This window comes from Pogona vitticeps, chromosome 2, assembly GCF_051106095.1.
Source record: "Pogona vitticeps strain Pit_001003342236 chromosome 2, PviZW2.1, whole genome shotgun sequence".
NCBI classification, from domain to species: Eukaryota; Metazoa; Chordata; class Lepidosauria; order Squamata; family Agamidae; genus Pogona; species Pogona vitticeps.
The window spans coordinates 91,937,135-91,959,574 of NC_135784.1; the positions used below are offsets into that span (position 1 = coordinate 91,937,135).

At 39.6% G+C, this 22,440-nt stretch overlaps 1 protein-coding gene across 11 annotated transcripts in view; it reads right to left on the reverse strand.

The window, feature by feature from the left end:
* Positions 1–22,440, reverse strand: part of GRIA1 (glutamate ionotropic receptor AMPA type subunit 1) — a 260,702-nt gene that overhangs the window by 99,604 nt on the left and 138,658 nt on the right. For all 11 annotated transcript variants that reach the window (XR_013541837.1, XR_013541840.1, XR_013541839.1 and 8 more), the window contains 3 exons: positions 20,395–20,634; positions 18,490–18,674; positions 10,952–11,005 (listed from right to left, as the gene is read on the reverse strand). Coding sequence is in view for 6 of the 11 variants with exons in the window: in XM_078385616.1 (XP_078241742.1) it covers positions 10,952–11,005; positions 18,490–18,674; positions 20,395–20,634 (479 nt within the window). In the remaining 5 variants the exon portion in view is untranslated. The remainder of the gene's footprint in view (positions 1–10,951; positions 11,006–18,489; positions 18,675–20,394; positions 20,635–22,440) is intronic.

Sequence of the window (22,440 nt, forward strand, 5' to 3'; positions counted from 1 at the left end):
CTTTCATTTTGAAGCCCCGGTTTTGTGACTTATCCCCAAGCCTGTTATCCCTGTTGTTAGAACAGAATGTTTTTATCAAACAAAAGTACTTTACAAATCAAGTTGATCACTCCTGCAATAACTTCCACTCCAGACTTGCCATTCTAGACGCAGCTTGCAAGGAAACATTTGTAAGGTATCACATGGAGGGAATATGCCGCAGAGATTCTATACTTTCATTAGATTTGACTTCCTGAGGGAAATACAGAACCTTTCCTTCATTTCTATCATAACCTATTAATGATGAGGGTGCTTAGAAGAAAGAAGGCCATCTGCCCAGGATATGTTCCAACATGTCTTCCTACAAGACACATGTTCTTTGTCCTCCACAGAGTTATTGTGATGTCTGATCTGATTACAGTGGCTAATGATCTGCCAGATTTGTACTACAAAAGCATGTGAAAGAGGTAGAGAGAGAGAAAAACAGGAACCAAGACGCACAATGCTGTGGAAGTTTCAACATGTCATATCCTTGCTCTGTCCCATGAACATTCTTTGATGTAAAGGATTTTTATGGTCACCCATGCACCCACCTCCAGCCACCCCCATACCCACCCAGTCTGTACACACACAGAGTTCTCTGTATATGTTTGTGTGTGTGTGTCACACACTCTAACACTGAGTTAATCATCAAGAGTAGTTCATTTTTGTGGCAATTAAAAATACCTTCTACCTAGCTAAGTTCAAATGCTGATTGGAAGCCTAAAAGTAGAATTGGGGCAGGTGGGTTAAGGAATAAGGTTTAGTCAATTATGCCCACAGAAAAACCAAATAAGGAAAGGGGACACAGCAAAAAATCAACTGAAGTTAAGTATCAGGTTTTTCACCTTGTATCAGGTGAAAAACAAAGGAAAAAATATAAAGAGGACAAAAATATTATGGCACCTTGAAGATGAAATGCTATGTTTTAATGTGAGCTTTTGCAAACATGTCCACTTCCTCAGACATATGAGGGGGACCGCACAGCAACTATTTATACATGCCACCAAAACAAAGGGACTGTTTCCTGTCACAAGTTGTTGATAGTGTGATATTTCACACGTAGCAGTGACCTTTAAGACTCCAGCTGACATTCAGTTCCCTTTCCAGGGAGCATTGTTCTATAAACAATGACAATGATAAGTGGCTAAATTAATCCTAGACTATATGCAACAAACAGGAACAGCATGGTAATAAGTAGTTTTAATCACCAATGGGGCTTAAAAGGTGGGTCTGGTTAGTTTATATAGTACTGAGAAGGGGAAAGGTACCCAGTTTCAGAGTGTGGTTACATTCTTGAAATGAATTGTGCGCTGGATTGGGGTATTTGAAGTCAGTTCAAAATCACATGGTAGTCACTTGGTCTTTGTTTTCATCCATCCATCCTAATTGAACAATTTGTAATCTGATTTAAAACTTTGCAGGGGACTACAGGGGATTTAAAACCCCTGTGTGTATGTATGGAATTTTTTTAATATATATTTATTTTTCCATCTGGTTATCCCAACCATGCAAATTCATCATTTCAGGGTAGAGGGAGAGAATGGTGGCCTGATCTGCTGGCCCATCCTTTGTCAGTAGAACCCCATCCCTCCCCACCAGCTCCCTTTCTTGATTGCTGTACATGTCCACTCTGAATCTTCACATCCTCTGCACCTTAGTCCCTCCTTGACTACCTTCCTTTCACCCACCCAGCTCTAAGTGATGAATACAATGGTAAAGTAGAAGACTGGGTGGGTGGGTGGATGGGTGGAGTCTGAAATGCCATTCATATATGGCTAATTGTTAGAAATTAAATCACATCAATATCCAAATTAAAATAAATGCCCCTCTGATGGAAGAGCAAAATAAACTCGCTGCCACTCAAAAAAAGACATTTTTCTCTGCCAAAATAATCTGCCCTACCACGTACACCATGTGTTTACTTTTTGAAACATCAGTTTAAAACATGCTAAAAATTATTTGACTACCGTTCTTTATCCACTTAGCACCCAGTTCTCACTCTTTAAATCCCAGGACTACTTCTTATTCTACATTTTGCTCTGAGTTATGCTTACTGAGGTAGAAAATGTACGCTGCCTCCCTCAGTTTAAAATGGCAGACAGCCATTTCAGCCATCAGTTCCCTTAGGAAAAGAGAGGGAAATGGTGTCTCAAGACTTTTTTTAGTCACTGCATCTTCTAGCTTTCCATGAGAAAAGCAGCAAGTTGTGTGCTAATCTGAATAACTGCAGTCTATTGCTATTTTTCAACTTTGCAGTTTTTTAAAAAAATAACTTCACTGTTCTATACTATTTCTTTCTCTATCTCACTCTGGTAACATATCAGTTACGAATGAGGGCTCCTCAAAGTGTAGTATAGCCAGAAGACATGGCAGCAGCTTAATAGAGTCTTTCCAAACCCTACATTATGTTTAGTTGCACCATAAAGGTTTTACTGGTGCATGCCTGTCCTCACAATTGATGTGCCCATCATTCATTTAATCAGAACAGAGGGCCAATAAATGTTTATATCACACTTCATAGATGTTTATTGAACATACAGCTAATGACGGAAACAGTGCCAATATATAGAATTTGAATGCTCCTTGATTAATGTTATCCCTTCCTCTAGGGGTTTTTAAAAGCAAGGTTATTGTCTGAAATCTTCAGGCTTATGACGGAAGATCATGATTTTGTGAATACCCTTTAATGTAAATTTTGTAGTATTTTAGCTACCAGTTCCATGAAATTACTTTAACATGGTGGTATCCAGTACCTCAAAATTTTACCTGAGATGCCAACATTTTATACAGTGGAACCTCTACTTAAGAACTTAATCCATTTTGGAATGGTGTTCTTAAGTTGAAACGTTCTTAAGTTGAAGCAAAATTTCCCATAGGAATGGACTGAAAACCAATTAATCCGTTCTGGCTGTTTTTTTGTTATGTAGAGGTGCGTTCGTACATTGAAGCATTAGTTCCCATAGGAACTAATGCAAAGCTGGTTAATACGTACTCTACCACTAGGGGGAGAATATTTTTTTAACCTAAGGTGACCTAAGGTTAAAAAAAGAGCAGGAAAGGTTTTTTTCCTGTTCTTATCTTGGATTTCTGTTCTCAAGTAGAAGCAAAATTTAGCAAATGGAGCTGTTCTTAAGTTGGATTGTTCTTAAGTAGAGACCCCACTGTACTGAAGAAACTTGTGGCACCTTTCAAGCTGACAGTTTTATTTTAATACAGTGGTGCCTCGCTTAACGTTTGCTTCGTTTAACGTTTTTTTCGCTTAACGTTTATTTTTTCAGAGGCAGATTGTGCTTCGTATAACGTTTTTCCCTATGGGCGATTTTCGCATAGCGTTTTTGGGACCATGCTTCGCTTAACGTTTTTGGTTTTAGGTCCCCTGCTTCGCTTAACGTTTTTTTTGTTTTCAATTTAAAAAGTGTCTTAGAAGGGTCCAAAACGGTTCTAAATGCTTGGATTCGTTAGAGGACCCCTTAAGTCATGTGCAAACCTGATTTGGCTTTGATCTGACGTTTCGTTAATTTTTTGTGAATTTTTGTTTTTTGGCCCATAGGAACCAATGGACCTGTCAAAATCTGACAGCTCCATGCTTTCCTATGGGGGAGAAAACAATTTACAAAAAATTAACAAAAGTTCAGATCAAAGCCAAATCAGGTTTGCCCACAACTTAGGGGGTCCTCTAACGAACCCAAGAATTTAGAACAGTTGCTGAGTCTTCATTAATTTTTTGTGAATTTTTTCTTCCCCCATAGGAATTAATGGAGCTGTCAGATTTTGACAGCTGTCAAAAGTTGGGGGAAAAAAAATTCACCATTAATTAACGAAAAGTCAGATCAAAGCCAAATTAACTTTTGCATCCGTTTTAGAGGGTGCAGAAGCTAATCCAAGCATTTAAAACCATTTTTGACCCTTTTATGACACACTTAATTTTGCAAAAATTGACTTCGCAAAGCCATTGAAACGTATTGAGTCAGCTACAATACATTCCAATGGAGGATACATTGTATCGTTTAACGATGTTTCCTATGGGTTTTTTCGCTTAAGGACGGCAATCCGTGCCTATTGGAACGGATTAACCAGTTTCCAATGCATCTCTATGGGAAATGGTGTTTCGCATAAAGTTTTTTTCGCATAAGGTTTTTTTTTTTTGGAACCAATTAAAAACGTTATGCGAGGCACCACTGTATTAGCTTTCAGGTACATTTACGAAGAAATAAATGCGTTAAAGGTGTCTTGGATGTGCTATACAGGTTCAAATGCAAAAATGGTCCTTAGTAAATGCTATTCTAGTTCAGATCTAAAGCCTGTTATGTTTTCGCATTCTTTTTGTACAGTGGCCAAAGAAGTTCCTATGGGAAGCCCGCTACAGGGCCACGGGTACAACCAGACTCTCCTGTGTATGTTCCCCAGCAAGTGGTCTAATAATAATTACATGATGTCACGTCAGTTCTGACTTATGGCAACCCTTCGTAGGGTTTTCAAGATACCGTGTGTTCCAAAGTGGTTTACCACTCTTTTCTTCTGGGGTGCTGTGGAACCTCAAGGTGCCCAAGGTGCCACAGGCGGTGACTTCTCCTGGTAGCGCAACGGGGAATCAAACTCTCAACCTCTGCTTCTACATACCGAATGAGCTATCCATACACCTAATACTAGCACTACTCAGGCATTGATGTTTCTGTATCCAGATTGCATTCAGATGGAAAACTTTAGCCCTGCCTCTCTTCATTATCACTTCCATTGCCTTTCGTTGGTGAAGAGTAACAAGACTGAACAAAAGGGTCTCTAATATTCACGGGGCCTCTTCTTGTTTTTCCAGGATTGCAATTCCTGGGGAGCACCTTAAAAATTTGGAAATTCAGATTTGTCACATTCCACTTGTTCATGCTGACACAACTAGAGAGAGAATAAGGGAGGCTAGAGCACTCCCCCAATTGTGTAGTGAGTATACCTAAATGTTAAACCCTGAATAGGGCTACTGTATTTCAAGCTGGAAATAATATATAGCTATAATGCTACAGCTACTCAGTCATTGACAGCCTTATTCTTGTTTAATTAGCTTTCCTAGACCCAGGACCATTTAAGAATTCAGAGACTAAGCCTAGTATTTTGATTTATGCCTGGAAAGACAGTAGCATGATTTTAAAGCTTTTGGGTAAAGCTTACTCAGTCTGATAGGTCCCAGTGATTTGTCCAATTCACGTTAATGCATTCCTGATTATTTCTGAAACACACTTTTGGGACCTGTATTGTCAACCTCTAAGCAAATGAAACATTTTCAAGGGGAAAATTTGGAGGTCAGAATGTTCTAGAAGTGAAATATTTGCAAGGAATTGGAAAGTGTTATTTTTAGCTACAAATATTCTTCCACTCAATAGAAGACTGATGCTCTTCCCTAAAACACACTATCCCAGCTAAATTATTGGCTTCAGAAGCAGAAAAGCTAAAGCAGAGGTTGAGGCAAAAATGTTCTCAATGAATGGCCCAGAAGCTTCTAAGCTGGTTTCTGCAAACTAGCATCTGTAGCTCTAAAGGCAGATTCACATATTATACTCATTGAGCATGTAAGATATGAACATGTGATTTATGCCCTTGATAATACATTGTAGGTAATAATGAATGATACTGTATGCAGGTGATGGCATGAAGTGACAAGCATTGGCCAGAATATTTCCTAGTCTGTCTTTCAAAATTTCAGAACACCATAGAAAGCCAAATGGATAAAGCAAGGTACCTGTTCTGTCTCATGTGACAGTGGCCCCCACTTGGCAGAGAAAAGGAAATGGGCATAGGTTTTATTTTATTTTGCATTTTATGCATAGCATGCGGACTGAAAGAAGGGGTACCTCGTGGAGAGGTGTCTGCATAGCTCATACATGTCACCTCACCGGAAATGAAGAAATGTCTGCTTTTTACATTATGCTGGAAAAACAAGGGGAAAAGTAGAGGAGTGGACAGAAGAGCGCCACCCACATATGGTTTATTTCTCATTGCTCAACTGAAGAGTCTCTTAGGATCACCTTTTTCTTTGTGTGAACATGAAAATCTCATCTGCAGTTTCATGTGGAAAGTAATCATTTTGTTAGAAAAGTTGTTCCTGTCAGAAAGAAAATGTTTTTCTCTGTACTGTTGTCTGTAGAAATAAAGCACTCATTTTGTACTACACTTGCTTACATGTAGAGGTGTGGAAATCACTCATCTGAATGAACACATATCGCTGCTGACAAATTAGGTGCAACCAGTATATTTGAGCATTTTTTAAAATGTATTTTTGCTCTGTACCTCACCTTTCTCTGAATAACTCAAGGACAGCTAAGACTAATTTTAAGTGATCTAATCCAAATAAAGACATTCAAGAGCCTTTTTGTCCAGGTGATGAGGTAACTAAAGAGATGCAGAAATTTGTGAAGAAGTGGGCTAAAGGTGTCCCAAGAGGCTTGTAGTTTCCTGTGCTAGTGGTAGCGAAACACTTTCAGCATCTGCCAGCCTTCCTCAAATGTTGCACAGTCAATGCAAATTCCCCTTGAGATGGTGTTTTGGTGGCTGCTCCACCTTCTGTTACACAAAGAGTTCCTTGGAAGTATCGTACACAAAGCTGTCTCAGGATGCAACTACACAGCCAAGCCAAACTGGAGTGATTTGGTTTTTGCTGTGGTTTGATTTGCAGCCTTTTTTTTTTTTTTTGCTTCTGCTTGAATTAAAGGTTCCTCTTGACAATTTGTCCAGTCGTGTCTGACTCTAGGGGGCGGTACTCATCCCTGTTTCCAAGCCATAGAGCCAGCATTTTTCCAAAGACAGTTTCCGTGGTCATGTGGCCAGCACGACTAGACACGGAACACTGTTACCTTCCCACCGTGATGGTACCTATTTATCTACTTGCATTTTTACATGCTTTCAAACTGCTAGGTTGGCAGGAGCTGGGACAAGCAATGGATTAGGTGATCACACAGAGGCTGTGGATTGTTTTGTTGCCAGTGTCCACAGTAGCCCCTCAGCCCAATGCAGTTTCCTCCATACTACAACCCAGAGCTCCTCTTCCTTTGATCCTGCTGTATGCCGATCCCTGGCTCTCCTTCATTCTAAAGCTGGTGGACTGTTGAAAGTATTGCATAGTGTTAGGGAAAAGGGACAGTTTTCCAAAGTTCTCCACAGCATACAAACATGTACACACACAGTGAGAAAACATATTAGACTGATGTAATTCATCAGAGTTGTTGCTATTTCATATCTATTTTTATATTTTTTTGTCCATGCAAAAGTGATCTAGTGCTAAACTAGTATATCATTGTAGTGATAAGGTGTTCTATTGCTAAACTCCACAGTTTGTTAAAAAAAAACTTCAGGGTAAGTAGGGAGAAGGATCATGGGTGGTGGGTGTCCCTGCTGTCCAAAACATCACACCCAGTTTAGTATGTCACCAGAATATCACCCACCATCAACCCCTGCATCCTTTTGGAGAATGTAACAACTGTGTGAACAAGGAAAAGTCAATTTGAATCATTCTGGCTTGAAAAAAAAATAGAAGCCTCTAGTGGCAGAGAAAAAACACCTCTGCCTTGGGAGCAAAAAGGGTAAGATTCTCCCTTGTGTCATATGATCATTTTTTAAAAAAAGCAAATGCATACATTTTACACCTGCAGCAAATCCCACAGTATTTGACCATGTGGAGGCAGCTTCAATGAGCCCACTGTGTGCTCTTGGTGCCAGCAATTCCCATAAATGCCAAGCCTTCTGAAACACTATATCAGTCCACAGAAAGTCACCAAGGCATGTTTTCCAGTTCATTTGTACTCAGGACGAGGCTAGGGCAGGCAGGCAGGCAGGCAGGCAGGCAGGCAGGCAGGCAGGCAGGCAGGCAGGCAGGCAGGCAGGCAGGCAGGCAGGAAGGAAGGAAGGAAGGAAGGAAGGAAGGAAGGAAGGAAGGAAGGAAGGAAGGAAGGAAGGAAGGAAGGAGTCTCACCCTCCTTTACATCATCCTTTGTCTACTCCTGTTTGCCTAATAAAGAAGCTCTTCCTATATATTTATTGTTATATTTGCATCTTCTCTTTCTTTTCTGAGGGGCCCTGCTTCTTCCCACTCCTATTTAATATTCAGAATAACTAGTGACAGTTAATGTCACTTAGATGCTATATGAGGTCTTTGTTTAATTTGAAACAAAAATGATGAAAAACCGTGCCCATTGTTTCAATCCTGAACTTGCCCATTCTTCAGTAAGACGATGTTTACCAGTGAGTCAGATGGTAACTAGGATATTAAAGTTGACTGAAGCCCCAATCTGTTCTTTTGCTGAGAGGGCTCCTGGGATTACTAATGGGACATGGAACACTTCACTTTTGGTGCACAGTCTGAAATGCAGTGCAGTTTAGTGGAGAGTGGAAGTCATTACTGCCAGCTTATAGCTGTGTGGTGGCCTAGATTAAATGAGTTTGAAAGTGCTGACATATTGAAGCCATGTGGCTGTGACATACACAATAACAAACCCTTGAACAATCATTGGCAGTCTCACCAGAGAACTAAAAGACAGAAGAGTACAAGCAGTCTTTGTACTGGGACCCGTTGAATGCATTCTACCCAAGTTCACAAAACAACATTTGGCACACGCAATTTGCAAGTAAGATCCCATGTCTGAATATAAGCCCTATTAGAAATTTTAAAAGGACTTTTGGACAGAACAGAAGATCCTGTTTGAATTAAAGTCATCCCAATACAGATTGATTTTAGTTGATGAGAATTAGGAGAAAGACAAAGGTATCACAAGCCTCTATTTCCATCCCATCTTCTATTTTCCAACTGCAATCAGTCGTGGGTCAAAAATGAAGCAGGGGAATGACTCACAGAGTTCTGTGAAGCTAACAATATGTTTTTCACAAATACATACTGCACTCAATTGAACAGACTGTATACAGGTGACCAATAAAGAAAATCAAATAGACTACATAACAGGAATTAGTAGATGGAAAAGCTGTATTCTCTCTGCCAAAACAAGATCAAGAGGAGATCGTGTAGTGATTCTGAACTGTTCATATCAAACATCAGAGTAAAACTGAAGAACACTAAAAAAATTCTACTTCCAAAATATAATTTAAACAACATTTCTGGTGAATTTCAAGTCCACATAAAGGACAGATTTTCATTGCTAAACTCAGCTGACCATGAACCAGAAAAACTGTGAACTGAAATCAGGAATGTTATATATGTTATTAGGGAAGTATGCAAAAAGATAATTCCTGTAGCAAAAAGAAAAGAAAAAAAAAACCCTATATGGATGATGAAAGAAACACTTAAAATGGTAAAGAATAAATAAGAAGCAAAAATAAAAGGTGACAGAAATAGAGTCAGAAACCTGAGTGCAGCTTTATAGCAAATGTTATGTAGAGAAAAAGAGAACTATTACAACAACCAGTATAAAGAAATAGAAAAGAACAACAAAAGGAACAAACAAAGCTAAGATCCAAGAAATCAAAGGGAAATTTAAGCCTAGATTAGGAATGCTGAAAGACCAACAAAGAAGCACCATATCTAACCAAAATCAAATAAAGAAAAAAAGAAAAACAGTATACTGAAGACCTATACAAAACAGATAAAAGGATGACAGATTTCTTTCGAGAGGAATCTTATAATGAAAATGCTGCAGTTCTGGAAAATGAAGTGAAAGCAGCTGTAAAAACACTAGGAAGAAAGAAATCTCCAAGGGTAGATGGGATACCAATCAAACTATTTCAACCTCAGAGATTGAATCTGTCAAAGTTCTAACAAGTATGTGCCAACAAATATAGAAAACAAAACTATTGCCCACAATCTGGAAATGTTCAATATTCAAGACCAGTTTATGCTTTATAGACTGCAGCAAAGCCTTTGATTGTTTGATCGTGAGAAATTATGGATTGTTTGGATAGATATGGGTGTACCTCAGCACTTGATTGTTCAGATGTATAATCTGTATTATGGACAACTGAACATTAAGAAGACAAAAATCATGATTATTGAAGAACTATAATGTTTAAGGCAGGAAATGAAGGAACTGAAATTGTAAAATATTTTCTATAACTTGGCGCAGTCATCAATCCAAATTGATTATGCAGCCAAGAAATTAGAAAACTGAAACTCAGAAAGGCAGCAAATGAAGGGATTTAAAAAAAAATCATCAAGCATAAGAATGTGTCACTGGAGATCAAAGCCAAGATAATCCACATTATTGTATTCCCAATTATTATGTGCATGTGTAAAATCTGGACAGTGAAGGAATTTGACAGGAAAAAAAAGATTTATTTCAAATATGGATATGGAGGAGAGACTACCAGAAAGAGAAATGGATTCTAGATCAAATCAATCCTGAACTATCTCCAGAAACAAAAATATTGAAACTGAGGCTGTCATGCTTTGGACTCATCATGAGAAATCAAAATTCTTTGGAAAAGACAATAATGCTGGGGAGAGTTGAAGGCAGCAGGAAAAGAGGAAGACCAAATATGAGATAGATGACTTCATCAAAGAAGCCACAGCCTTGGGCTTGCAGGAGATGAGCATGGCTGTTAAGGACATTACATTTTTGAGCTCACTCATTCATAAAATTGTCATAAGTGATTTAACGTCATGTAGCAACAACATTTAATCTAAGTTTATATATAATGTACATTCAAGCAGTTTGCTTTTGTGCATCCTACTAGAATGCAAAATACAGTACTGTGAAGACCATATCTAGGCATGTCATTGCATGTAATCAGTTGAAGAATACCACACCTGTATGTTTCACTGTTGCATACTCAAGCTATTACTTTCTCCTCAGACAATCACAGAATCATATAGATGTTTACTCACAAGTGTGTTTTATAGCCCTTGTTTCCAGGGTGTTACACGTAACATTGCACTAAAACCCGAAAACCAATCAGAAAACATACATTGTATGCATGAAGCAGCAAACAAGATTCAGCTTACCAAAGTTGCAAGAATATAGTGATATCCTTTCCCATTATTTTCAATTTTGACAATCTGTAAAAATGAAACACAAAATATTTAATTGTACACCATCATTGATCAGTAAATTGAGAAGAATTTCCCAATATTTCTCCCTCAGAGCTTTGGAAAGTTACTTTTTGGGGATTCCAGAAAAGAAACTTAACAATATTCTGATGTAATTGTTTACGATTCAAAGAAACATGTACATTAGAGCAACTGAGAAGATCTTTTGAAATACAGTCCTCAAATTTAAACCAGAAGACCTTTAAGACATGCTAAATTTATCTTTACTACAAAGTTATAGCAATTTGATACCTCTGTAACTGTCAGGGCTCCTTCCTATGGAATCCTGGAATTTCTAGTGTGGTGAAGTATTTAGAATTCTCTTCCCACGAGCTCTAGGATTCCAGCAGATATGTACAGTTATTACAGCAAAGAGGCGTCACACGGCTGTAACTGTGTACTGTAGATACACTTAGCATTTCATTTACTGCATGACCAGAATGAGCAAGAGACAGTAAAAGATGCATGGCTGATATATCCCAAAAGGGGCATGCAAACTTAGATTATGTTAGATTGGAGCTTCACAAATTTACAGCAAACTACTGTTATTCTTTATCTCACCAACATGGAGAGTTGTTGCTGTTGTTGGTCGTGTTGATGTTGTTGTTTAGTTTATTAGTGTAATGCCTAGAGACGGACAAATTGGTTGGGTTTGTTTTCCCCCCAACATACATGCTGCATGTACTTAGCCCTAATGCAGTGATGGTGAACCTTTTTGAGCCCAAGTGCCCAAACTGCAACACAAAATCAACTTATTTATTTCAAAGTGCCAACACTGCAATTAAAACCCGAATACTAAGGTTTTAGTTTAGAAAAAACAACTGCTCCTGCACTGCAATTGTTAAATGCTTGTGTGTGTTTTTCTATGGGCGGTATTAACAAAGAAATACTTACTGGTCCTCCAATCCCCCATTGGGCTAGACCCCCACTGCACCCCTCCGCTGGACCACTGCACCAGCAGAGGGGAGTGCCAAAATCCGGGATCGGAGGATGGGTATTTCTCGGTGGTGACTTATGGCTCGGGTGCCCACAAAGAGGTCTCTGTGTGCCAGCTGTGGCACGCGTGCCATAGGTTCGCCATCGCTGCCCTAATGTATGCATTTTATACACAGTTTCTGATGGCAGAATTGCCTCACAAAATTAGGAAAAGTGCAAACATTTAAGTAGAACTCATGCGTTTTAGTTCGCATATGAGATGGGGAAGTACAAATTAAAGTGCAAAGTAAAATTTTTAGTGTTCAAGATATGTGTCTCCTTAACGGGGTATCTATATTTGTATGGTGAGTGTTGTGTATATTTTAACTTTTTTTGTAGTGGTGTTGTCCAGTTTTACCTTGGGGAAGAGCACCTCATTTCGTTGCACCCACTTGTGAGTGCAATGACAAATAAATTTCTTATGTCTTATGTCTTCTTAAAATCCATGGTCGTCCTATAAATGCAACAACAATTTGCCCATATTCTGTTGAACACTAGGCTTACAAAGTCAAGACATTTTCAGATTCCAGCTGGAGTAATATTGAATAAAGGTCAGTCATACATTCTGGTGCAAGAGATGCAGCACATTTCATTGTGCCCATGCTACTCCGTGTCTTCAGAAAAAAAAAAACATTGCCCCAGGACAAGAGTAGAGTTTCAGTGTGGAACTTTTATATATGACTTTCCTCTATAAAGAGCATGGAATGTTGTCTGAGCATTCTTTTCCCCCACCATTGTGACATTTATGGGGCTCAATGCAGGCAGTTTTACTGCTCTTTGTCAATATAAATGTTGAATGACCCATGGTGCTGTCATGTTTCTTGGTCAATAATAGGCATCATTGCTATTTCAGATCAAAAGAGGTTGTTTCTAAAGGGCAATGTTGGCTGCATTGCTCCTCATCTATTTTTGCATTTCCACCCATTTGTTTGGGTAAATGTGTGCCATGCTCCTATCAGACTTCCTATTATCCATTTTGGAATAAAAAAAATCAGCTACTAGGCAATGAGCACCTTCCTTAGCCCTTTTTTGTCCCCCTTCCTCCTGAATTTTCTTATCAGTAGTCTTACGTTTCCAGCTATAAACAAGAACAGAGCCAGCAGAAATCTTTTTTCTTGTTTTTGTTTTTAGGGAAGATGGCCACAGAAACGAGGTATGTGAATAGGTTTTCAATTTCACATCTATACCCAGGTGGAAATCCAGAGGAACACAAACCATGTCATAAAGAACTTCAGCCCTGCAATTATAACCAAATAGATTTGTTGTTTTTGGACATTTGTTCATGTGTTACCTGGCTCACCTGCCTTAGCCTTTTCCAAATGAAATGCTCTTGAGTATACATTTAAAAGCTGTCTGTCTCCTATGCTAATCTCCCAGCACTTCAATTAGTGTTATCAGAGCAGACATTTGTTAGCACTTCTGGATACGAATAAGTAAGGCTTCACCACCTTTTCACACTATGCAGATCTCCTGGGTAAGATAATTAAATAATGACTGAAGCAAATGAGTTAGGGAACACTTGCAAATCAGCATGATCTTTCATGAAAGGTTTATTCTGCGACATGGATTCCATCCCCCGCCCCAACTCTTGGCTGTGGCTTAGCTTCAAGATGCTTTAAGGGATAAACTTTGGGCAAAAGAAAATGGCTCTTACTTTTAAGCTATGAGTGCAGGTTAGAAAAGAAAAAACAAAACTAGGATAAAATAAATATTTAATTTTGTTTTGAAAATCTACTGTTTCCCATTGCTTGTGAGATGGGTTTTGTCAACCAAAGCAAACCAACCACAACAACCACTGAATAGAAATAAACACCAGATTCATTGCCTAGCAGGAATGTAAAGTGGGCTTCAATATGGAAGATCACTACCTTTGGTGTACAGTATACAGTATAGACTAGGAGTGCTAACAGTCAGGCTTGTTTTGCTCTTTTTCCTTTAATATCCTCACATCGGGGCTGAAATAGTCAGGTGAGACATTTTGTATAAAATTAATTGGGAGGGTTGCATTTGAAAAACCTCCCCCTGCCATTCAGTTGTAAAAAGCACTGGCATAGGCTCTTGCCATTTCTACATGTGGGCAGACACCAGGTTGAGTCACTTTGTCTCTGGGGGCCATACAAACCATTACATGGGAGGTCTCTCACTGCATCTATCAATATAATTTCCTTTCCTCTAAAAGCAGTTTCTGGGCATATGCGACAAGAAGGATGCTAACAAATTGGAAGAAATTCAGAGGAGGGTGACAAGGATGATCAGGGGGCTGCGAACCAAGTTAAAGGAAGGGCTCAAGTTAAAGGAAGCCAGATTTTGATTGAATATCAGGAAAAAACATCCTAACTGTTAGAGCAGTGCGACAGTGGAACCAGTTACCTTGGGAATTGTTGAGTGGTCTAATACTGGAGGCTTTCAAGAAAAACTTAGATAATCACCTGGCAGATATGCTTTGATTGTATTCCTGCGTTGAGCAGGGGGTTGGACTTGATGGCCTTGTAGGCTCCTTCCAACTTCACTTTTCTATGAATCTATGATTCCATGTACTATTGGCAGCCTAGAGTGTGCTCAAGTCATGATCCACTCAATTTTAAACAGAGGCTAGGCAACCATCTGTCAAATATGTGTAAGATGCACAGTCTGTTTTGAGTGGGGGACAGAACTAGATGAATGATAAAATTCCTTGTAGTTTTATGGGTTCTCTTGTCCGCTGCATAATGATTAACATTCCAACTGCTGGATAGAAAAGTAAGCACTGAAGGTGTACCATAAAGAAAAATCATTTAAAAGTATACAGATATGTGTTTATGTCAATAAAATAATACAGTGTGGATGTAGGAAAAGGCATTTCATAAAATGGTGAAATAATACAGGGGTGCAAATTCTTGCTTGTCAAGGACAAGAAATTGTACAGTGGTGCCTCACTAGACGATGATAATCCGTTCCACTGAAATAGCTGTTTAGCGAAATCATTGTCTAGCGAAAAGCATTTTCCCATTGGAATGCATTGAAACCTATTTAATGCATTCCAGTGGGGAAGAATCGTCGTTGTCTAGCGAAGATCGGCCATAGGAAAGCTGACCGACGATCAGCTATTTAAATGGCCGTCTTGCAAAACTTAGGTCCGGAAAACACCTGTTTTGAGTGCGGAGGGAGCTGTCAAAATTGTCATCTAGCAAAAATCGGTTTGCGAAGCAAGGACCAAACATTGTCCAGCGAAACTCCCCCATAGGAATCACTGTTTTCCGAATCACTATAGTGATTGCAAAAAGTCAATGCTTAGCGAAAAACCTGTCATGTGGGGTAACTGTCTAGCGAGGCACCACTGTAATTCTTTTCTTTTTGATTTTCAACCAAGCAAGATACTTTCTAGTGCTGGTGACTCAATATTTAACATAACATACATATTGTGTAACTTGAACATATTGCACAAACCTGTGATAGCTGATGCTTTGTTTCAGGGATTTTAAAAAAATATGAAGCATCAGATGGTTTGTTTGCATCTCTTTTTAAAAAATCATCAGCTTATCCTTTTATGATTGCTCTGTAGGTGTGTGTCTCCGTTTATGTGCGTTTAACACAGACTGACACAGAGATACTTTGCATTAATTTCAGAAAACGTGGTAAAGATCCTCCCTCCTGCCTCTCTCTCTCTCTGTCACTGTCTGAAATCCTGCTGTTTAGCATAGGAAACTGCATTAGAGCAGGATGATTGAATCAGTAGAAATTGCTGAGTTAGCTTCTCCATCATGCTACTGGGGGCCCTTCTTTGGCAGCATTTCTCCAACCCAGGCAGGCTTGGCAGATAGGAGTCTAGCCAGTCTTTCCCCACCTCCCCAGACAGCCAACTACAGTGGTGCCTCGTAAGACGATTGCCTTGCGGGATGATTAATCCGCAAGACAATTGGTTTTTGTGATCACTGTTGCGCTTTGCAAGACGATGTTTTCTATGGATGATTTTCGCAAGACAATTTTTCCCCATTGGAACGCATTAAATAGATTTCAATGCATACCAATGGGGAACCGCATTCCGCAAGACGATGTTTTCTATTGATGATTTTTGCAAGACGACGATTTTTCCATTAGATTTCAATGCATTCCAAAGGGAACCGCGTTTCGCAAGATGATGTTTTCGCAACACAGTGTTTTTCGCTGAATGAATTAACATTGCCTTGTGAGGCACCACTGTACTCATTGGCTGTGTAGGGAGACTCCCCATCCTGCATCCTTGCCCAAGCGGTTGACTGCCTAAAGGGCAGTCACTGGGGAAAGGCTAGCTGGGCTCCTGTCTTAATTGGAGTGCTGCTGCCACAGAAGGACCCCCGCAGCATGTGGAGCCCAGTAAGCAGACCAGGAGGCCTGTGAGGAGGGACATGGAACTCAGCACCACCTGTGGTGCGGTGCTTTGTGCTTTGTATGACACATGAAGCTCTCCTCTCTAGATGTGACTCATTGGATAAAAAGCTGTTGAATCACAGCATGTAAGCCCTCACTGGCATTAGATGGCTCCCTGTGACTTTCCAAGCAGTAAAACATTAAACAGACTTGACCACATGTACCTCAGAAACATCTTTCTCCCCTCAAGATCTTGGAGCTCAGCCAAAATTCTTCTTTCACTATTGATGCTCAATGTGGTCTGCCCTGTTGGGGCAGAGTGCCACGAGAATGTGGAATACTGGGTGCTTTGGCTTCAGAATGGCTAGTTCTTAAAGACAGCATAGCATTTATAGCAGTTACTTGGAACTATTCAAATTTATAAAAGCCATACTGGTGGCTGAAAGGGGTTTTTTGGAGTTCTTTGTGAGTCAGTTAAATAAATCAGCATTCAAAGGAGCTCCAGTCACACCAGCCACTAGTTATACCTGCCTAAATGAAACCATCTTAAAAATCAAAAGAAATATAGAAAAATGTGAACCTCTAAAAGAACTATAGTATGCCACTGTGTGTCGAAATGTTAGAATCAGCATTGCAATTTGCAGATGGCGGGAGGTCAACCTCTACAGTACTGGACTGAATTGGGAAGCTCTCCATTTGATGCCCACTTTAGTCAAAGATGAAAATTTGTTCCCCAGAGATGAAAACCTGGCACCTTCATTACACCTTACAGAGTCAAGCCCTGCTGCCTTTGCTTTTAATAATGCTTTTAAAACGTCTGGTTTATTTGAAGAACTGGGAATCCTTTGCAACGGTGGCCTCTAGAACTGAAAGCACAGCTCACAGCAGCATAAATCACATTTCAGGTATAAGACAACAGGTGAATACAAATAAACAGATGGGAGGAGCCCAGGGGAACCGTGAGATTAATTTGATAAACACTCTAATCCCAGAGTTACAGCACAGCAGCTGTTTTGTCATGGACAATATTTTATGCATCAGAACAGGCCTACTGTCTGTAGAAGGCTTTGCAAAATGTGTCCGTTTACTTTAGCAAACATTTCTGCCTTCCTGCATGCTGGCATGGCTTTTCTGAGCGACTTTTCTGAAAACGTTGTTAACGAGTTATCATCTGCTTTTGTAGTGTAATATAATGATTGCTCTTGTGTGTCACGTGCAGAACTGTGTTTACTTTCCATCATTTTCAGATCTAGTTCTTTTTTTCTTTTCTTTAAGAACTGATTAATATATCTTTGAAGCTGTTGCAGTAATATGAGGCTTTCATACCAAGAGTAAAAAAATCATATTTGTGGCATCCCCTTACACTGGGAAATTGCTGGGGAGGGGGGAGTTTCTGGTTTCCAGACACCTGAATAAAACTAAACTATGGCTGGGAAACAGAAAGGAGAGCCAAAAGAGTAAAGATACATTTTTGAAAGGGGTTAAAGAAATTGAGGTAACAATCTAGCATTTCTGTCTCTGAGCTGTATTGGAAGTTTTATACCACAAACTAAGCATGTAGGCATAGCACATTCATTTAATTAAAATTAGTTCCAGACTTCGAACAACCACTGTTTCAAGTAAATGACCTATGAGATCAGAAGCATAAAGTAAACATTTTAATTTTGTCTGGCTGAACTGTGGAAAAACTGAAAGGTAAGATTCAATGAATTCAAATGAAGTGGAGGTGGAAACAGCTTTTTTGTAGCTTTCCTTTCACATGTGACTTTTAAGAATGTCTGTTGTCCGGGGGGGGGGGGGAGGAGGGCTGCAGAGATAAAGGAACAAATAAACTCTATCATGTGACTTATGTCCTATGGTATCAAGTAAGCCCTTGGTGAAAACATGAGCATTAATAAAGAAACAAAAATATGACCCAATATTCAATACAAAGGTCTATTTCTAACAATTCAAGTCCTGTTAACCATGTTCATTGCCCCTCCCACTTCAACTTTGAAAATAATAGGCTGCAACTCTGAAAGCTTCAAAGCCTTGCAAAGCCAAATGGCACTTATTGGGCAGAAAGAAATCAATTCCTCTTTAAGTTGACACAAAACTCTTGGCAGTTCTTGTTTGCCCTCCCTCCCTCGGTAGTGCTTGAGGCTAGAACGTACCTTGCTCAAAATGGCATTGAGCCGCTCCGATTCACAGTCCACCACCACGACCCGTTCTTTCCTCTTTTCCAGATTCAGGAAGAGGTTCTTGTAGTCCTTTTCTGTGGCTGTCATGATATTGACAGCAGTCACCTGCCAGTTCCTTTCTGCAGCTGTATCCAACACTTTTTGAAGTACTGACAAGCCTGAGTTAGAATGAGGTTACGGAAAGGGAAAGGAGAAGGGAAAAGAAAAGAAAGAAAGAAATCAGAAGCCCCATTGATTTCCTTCTCTTGCACCATTCAATTGCTGCAAACATCTACTGCAGAACTTGTAAATCCTTTATTTATACAAGAGCTTAGAAATGATATATTTTTGGACTGTATCTCCTAGAAATCCCTCTGCCAGCATGCCCAATGAATTGGGAAACCATGGAGATTATAGTGCAAAATGGCATTTTTTTTCTCCCCAACCCAAACAGGCTTCCCATCCATGAATCTTGGAGGGCCTCACATGCTCTAGTGAACTCCACTCCACTTTTTCTTCCTTTATGCCAAACCTTTTTTAAAAAGCAATTTTTAGATTGGTATAGGGACCAACCAGGGATGTTGGTGGAACATTTGGGTCCTTGGAGGTTTTGTGTTCCCTGTGGGGACACATATACTCTATTTCTACTTTAGCCTCAGAGCAGAAAGCAACACATTAATAAGTTCTATACATACAGATTAGCAGACATTAAGTACAGGTGAGAAGCCTGTTGGTGATTTATATGGGCTTTAGCTAAATTGTGTAACTCACCACAGTGAATTAAATGCAGTACAAGGCACATAACAACAACAATAATAATCTTAGAACTGCAGAGCTGGAAGTGAGATCCTATGGTTCATGAAGTCCAGCCCCATCAAGGAGCCACAGTGGGAAATTGAACTTCCAGCCTTCGGCTCTACAGCCAGTTACCTAAGCCACTGAGCTATCCAGCAGTTCATGTCTGTTTGGTCAAAAGTTGCACTCTTAATAATGTGACCAATGCTTTGTTAGCTATCAGTGAAGTTAAGAAATTCGACTTAGACAAAAGTCACTAATAGAATTCTGACAATATGTCTCTCTATTTATACATGCACCCATATATGGGATATGCACTGTCTTTGGACAAATTTGTAAATATGAATTGAATTACAAGTATTTGTACAACCCATGATAACCACAAGGTGGAGCAAAAAGCCCAGAGTCACTCATGGAATCTCCCATGTTTCCCCCCATGTTAAATCTGACATTCACATGCTGCAGTTCAGAGTGAAGAAAGTGGTGGGATCGAAGAAAGATAAGGTGTTGGACAATATGCTGTTTACCTTGGAAATGAACTTAATTTATTTGCAAATTAATTTATACACACTGTAGTCGCCACTAATTTCTGTTCCAGGGAAGAGAAAATGTGAAAGGAGAGAGAAAGGGTGGAAAATGCAGAGAGGAGCTGACTGTTTGCTGTGCCCTTTAAATAAGAACTGAAAGAAGAGGAAGTCCATTGCCCTTTTAAAGTCTTTCCCTCACTCCCTTCCCCATGGCTGCCTTAAGAAGCCACTCTACTCATTTGTAAGATTAGGAATTTATCTTGGCAGCTGGAGCAAAGAAGGGGAAGGGAAAGAATAATAACAGTCATAGCAGCAACAACAACAATTAGCTTGCTCTGCTTGCACCATTCAGTCTATGAAGAGACCTTGCAACTTGCATTTCTCCATTGACGGGAATGGGATTCTTCATAGATACAGAAACATATAAATAGCAATATGGACCTAGCTAGTCCATTTCTGATGGAAATGAACTTTGGTTTAATGGTCACCATGCTTCCTGCAATTAATGAAGTCTGAACCTCCCCCTTCTTCCCCTCCTAGTCCAACTTGCCTAGTTTCACTGTCTACTCAGACTTACCCCGGTCAGCATCGTAAATATATGTAAATTTCTGGCAGTTGTAAAATTTTATAACACTGATGAGGGCATCTTGTAGTTCTGGGCGAAGCTGGAGAACAAACTGGTTGGATGTCTCAACAGGGAAGCTGGGTGTTACAAAGCAGACATGGAGTGCCCCACAGAAGGATGTGAGCATGTTGACAGTCCTCCTCTCATAAAAGCCAAAGATAGCATAGACACCCTTGGAGAACTGTGAACAGACTGAGAGGGAGAGGAGGGAGGGGGAGAAATACATTAACAAAAATTAGACACACTTCCATTCTATTCGTTTGCAAGTCCCTTTGCTCTATTTCTTCCCAAGCATGCACAGCTTTTAAAGCTGTTCTACAATTTTACTGATGGAACAGTTCAAGCACTAAGTAACGAAGACGGCAATAGCCTTTGCCCTCAGATTCATGAGTATGAATCTGTTGATATCTTGCTGAATCTCAACCCTATTACAAGCATACAAGCAGGTGTGTAGTCAGAGAGAAAAAGAGGAATTGGGAGAGTGAGAGGCAGAAGCAGGGGTGGTGGTAGCGCTTCCCTTTTTGCAACATCAAACAGCACTACATACAAGTCTGAATCCCAGAAGGATGTGATTAACCATTTAAAAAAAAATACATTTATTAGAGTGACTAATAAAATTAGAAATAATTGATAATAATTATCGCAAAATGTCTCTGCTGCCATCTTCTTCACTTGTTCTGAATAAAAAGAAATGCTGTATTCCACTTGGCTGTAACAGAACATAGGACAAAGCGTTCCAAAGGAGAAAGATGATGTCACCAGTAAGATCATGAAGTTCAGAGGTACCAGGTCCATAAATTCAGAAGTCCATTCCCCTTTTCCTAATGTCATTTGATCTGACAGCATTTCTGTCCCAGCAAGTGACACATCAGATAGGCTACAAGTGGTCTGAATTAAGGTGTCTAGACACTGTTTGTTCCAATTTCCTGCTCGGGGGTTCAGATTTATGATTTCTGAAGCATGCACTCAGGCCAGTTCCCGTCTCACCTACATACCGTATGTGTCAACTTTGAGGCCTGCAATCAATGACATCAATTACACCTCAAGTACTGCGACCAGCATTCTGTTAAACACTGTAGGTCCTGGCAGACACAGTGCTCTTAAAAATGGCTGTCTTCCTAATAGACAAACAGCTGATGCAGCACTTGGATTTACATGGTTTCAGGTGTTCATATTACAAACAGTAATCCTATGCTCTGCTATGATTCAAAGTTCTGGAATGATCGCCTCTCAAATGCTTACCAGATGAATTTGGACTTTAAGAGTGGCAAGCTTGAAGCACATCTTAACACACCAATGTCATAAAAAATCTGACACTGTCCTCATGTGACACATATCTGGGGTAATGAAAAAGTTCTTAGAACTGGAAAAGAGCAAAGAGCCCTGTGGTTCCTTGAAGATTAGTGAATTTTATTTCACCTTTCAAGGACAGAAGCCCACTTCATCAGAGACATTAAGTACTATTTCAGCCCTCCATAAAACTAATAAAGTGGGTTGCAGCCCACAGAAGCTTATGCCACATAAGACTTGTTTGTCTTCAAGATGTCACAAAAGTCATTGTTGTTTTTCCTGCCACAGACTGCCACAGCTCCCCTGCTGTAAATGTCAACACATTAATTTTTTTGGTGGAAGTTCCATATTTCTGACAGTTGGTGAGTAAGTGCAAGTCACTAAATATGGGCAGTCTTATTACAATAATACTGTATTGTGTAGAGTAGAAAAAACATTCTTTGCTTACATAGAAAATTGACAGGTAAACCTGACAACACCTAGATTATCACTTGAAAAGAACACTTATCTAAATTAAAATTTGGAAGATATTTCAAAACCTAAAGTTGATATTTTAAAGTTCATGTTAAAATCAAAATCCAAGCATCAGATTCAATGATTCAGAGGATCTTATTGCTGTGCACTGGATTTGGCAATTGGTGTCAATGTTGCATGTTAGGCACTGATTTAAGGCAAGGACATGTTATGTGAGTGAATAAAACATATCCT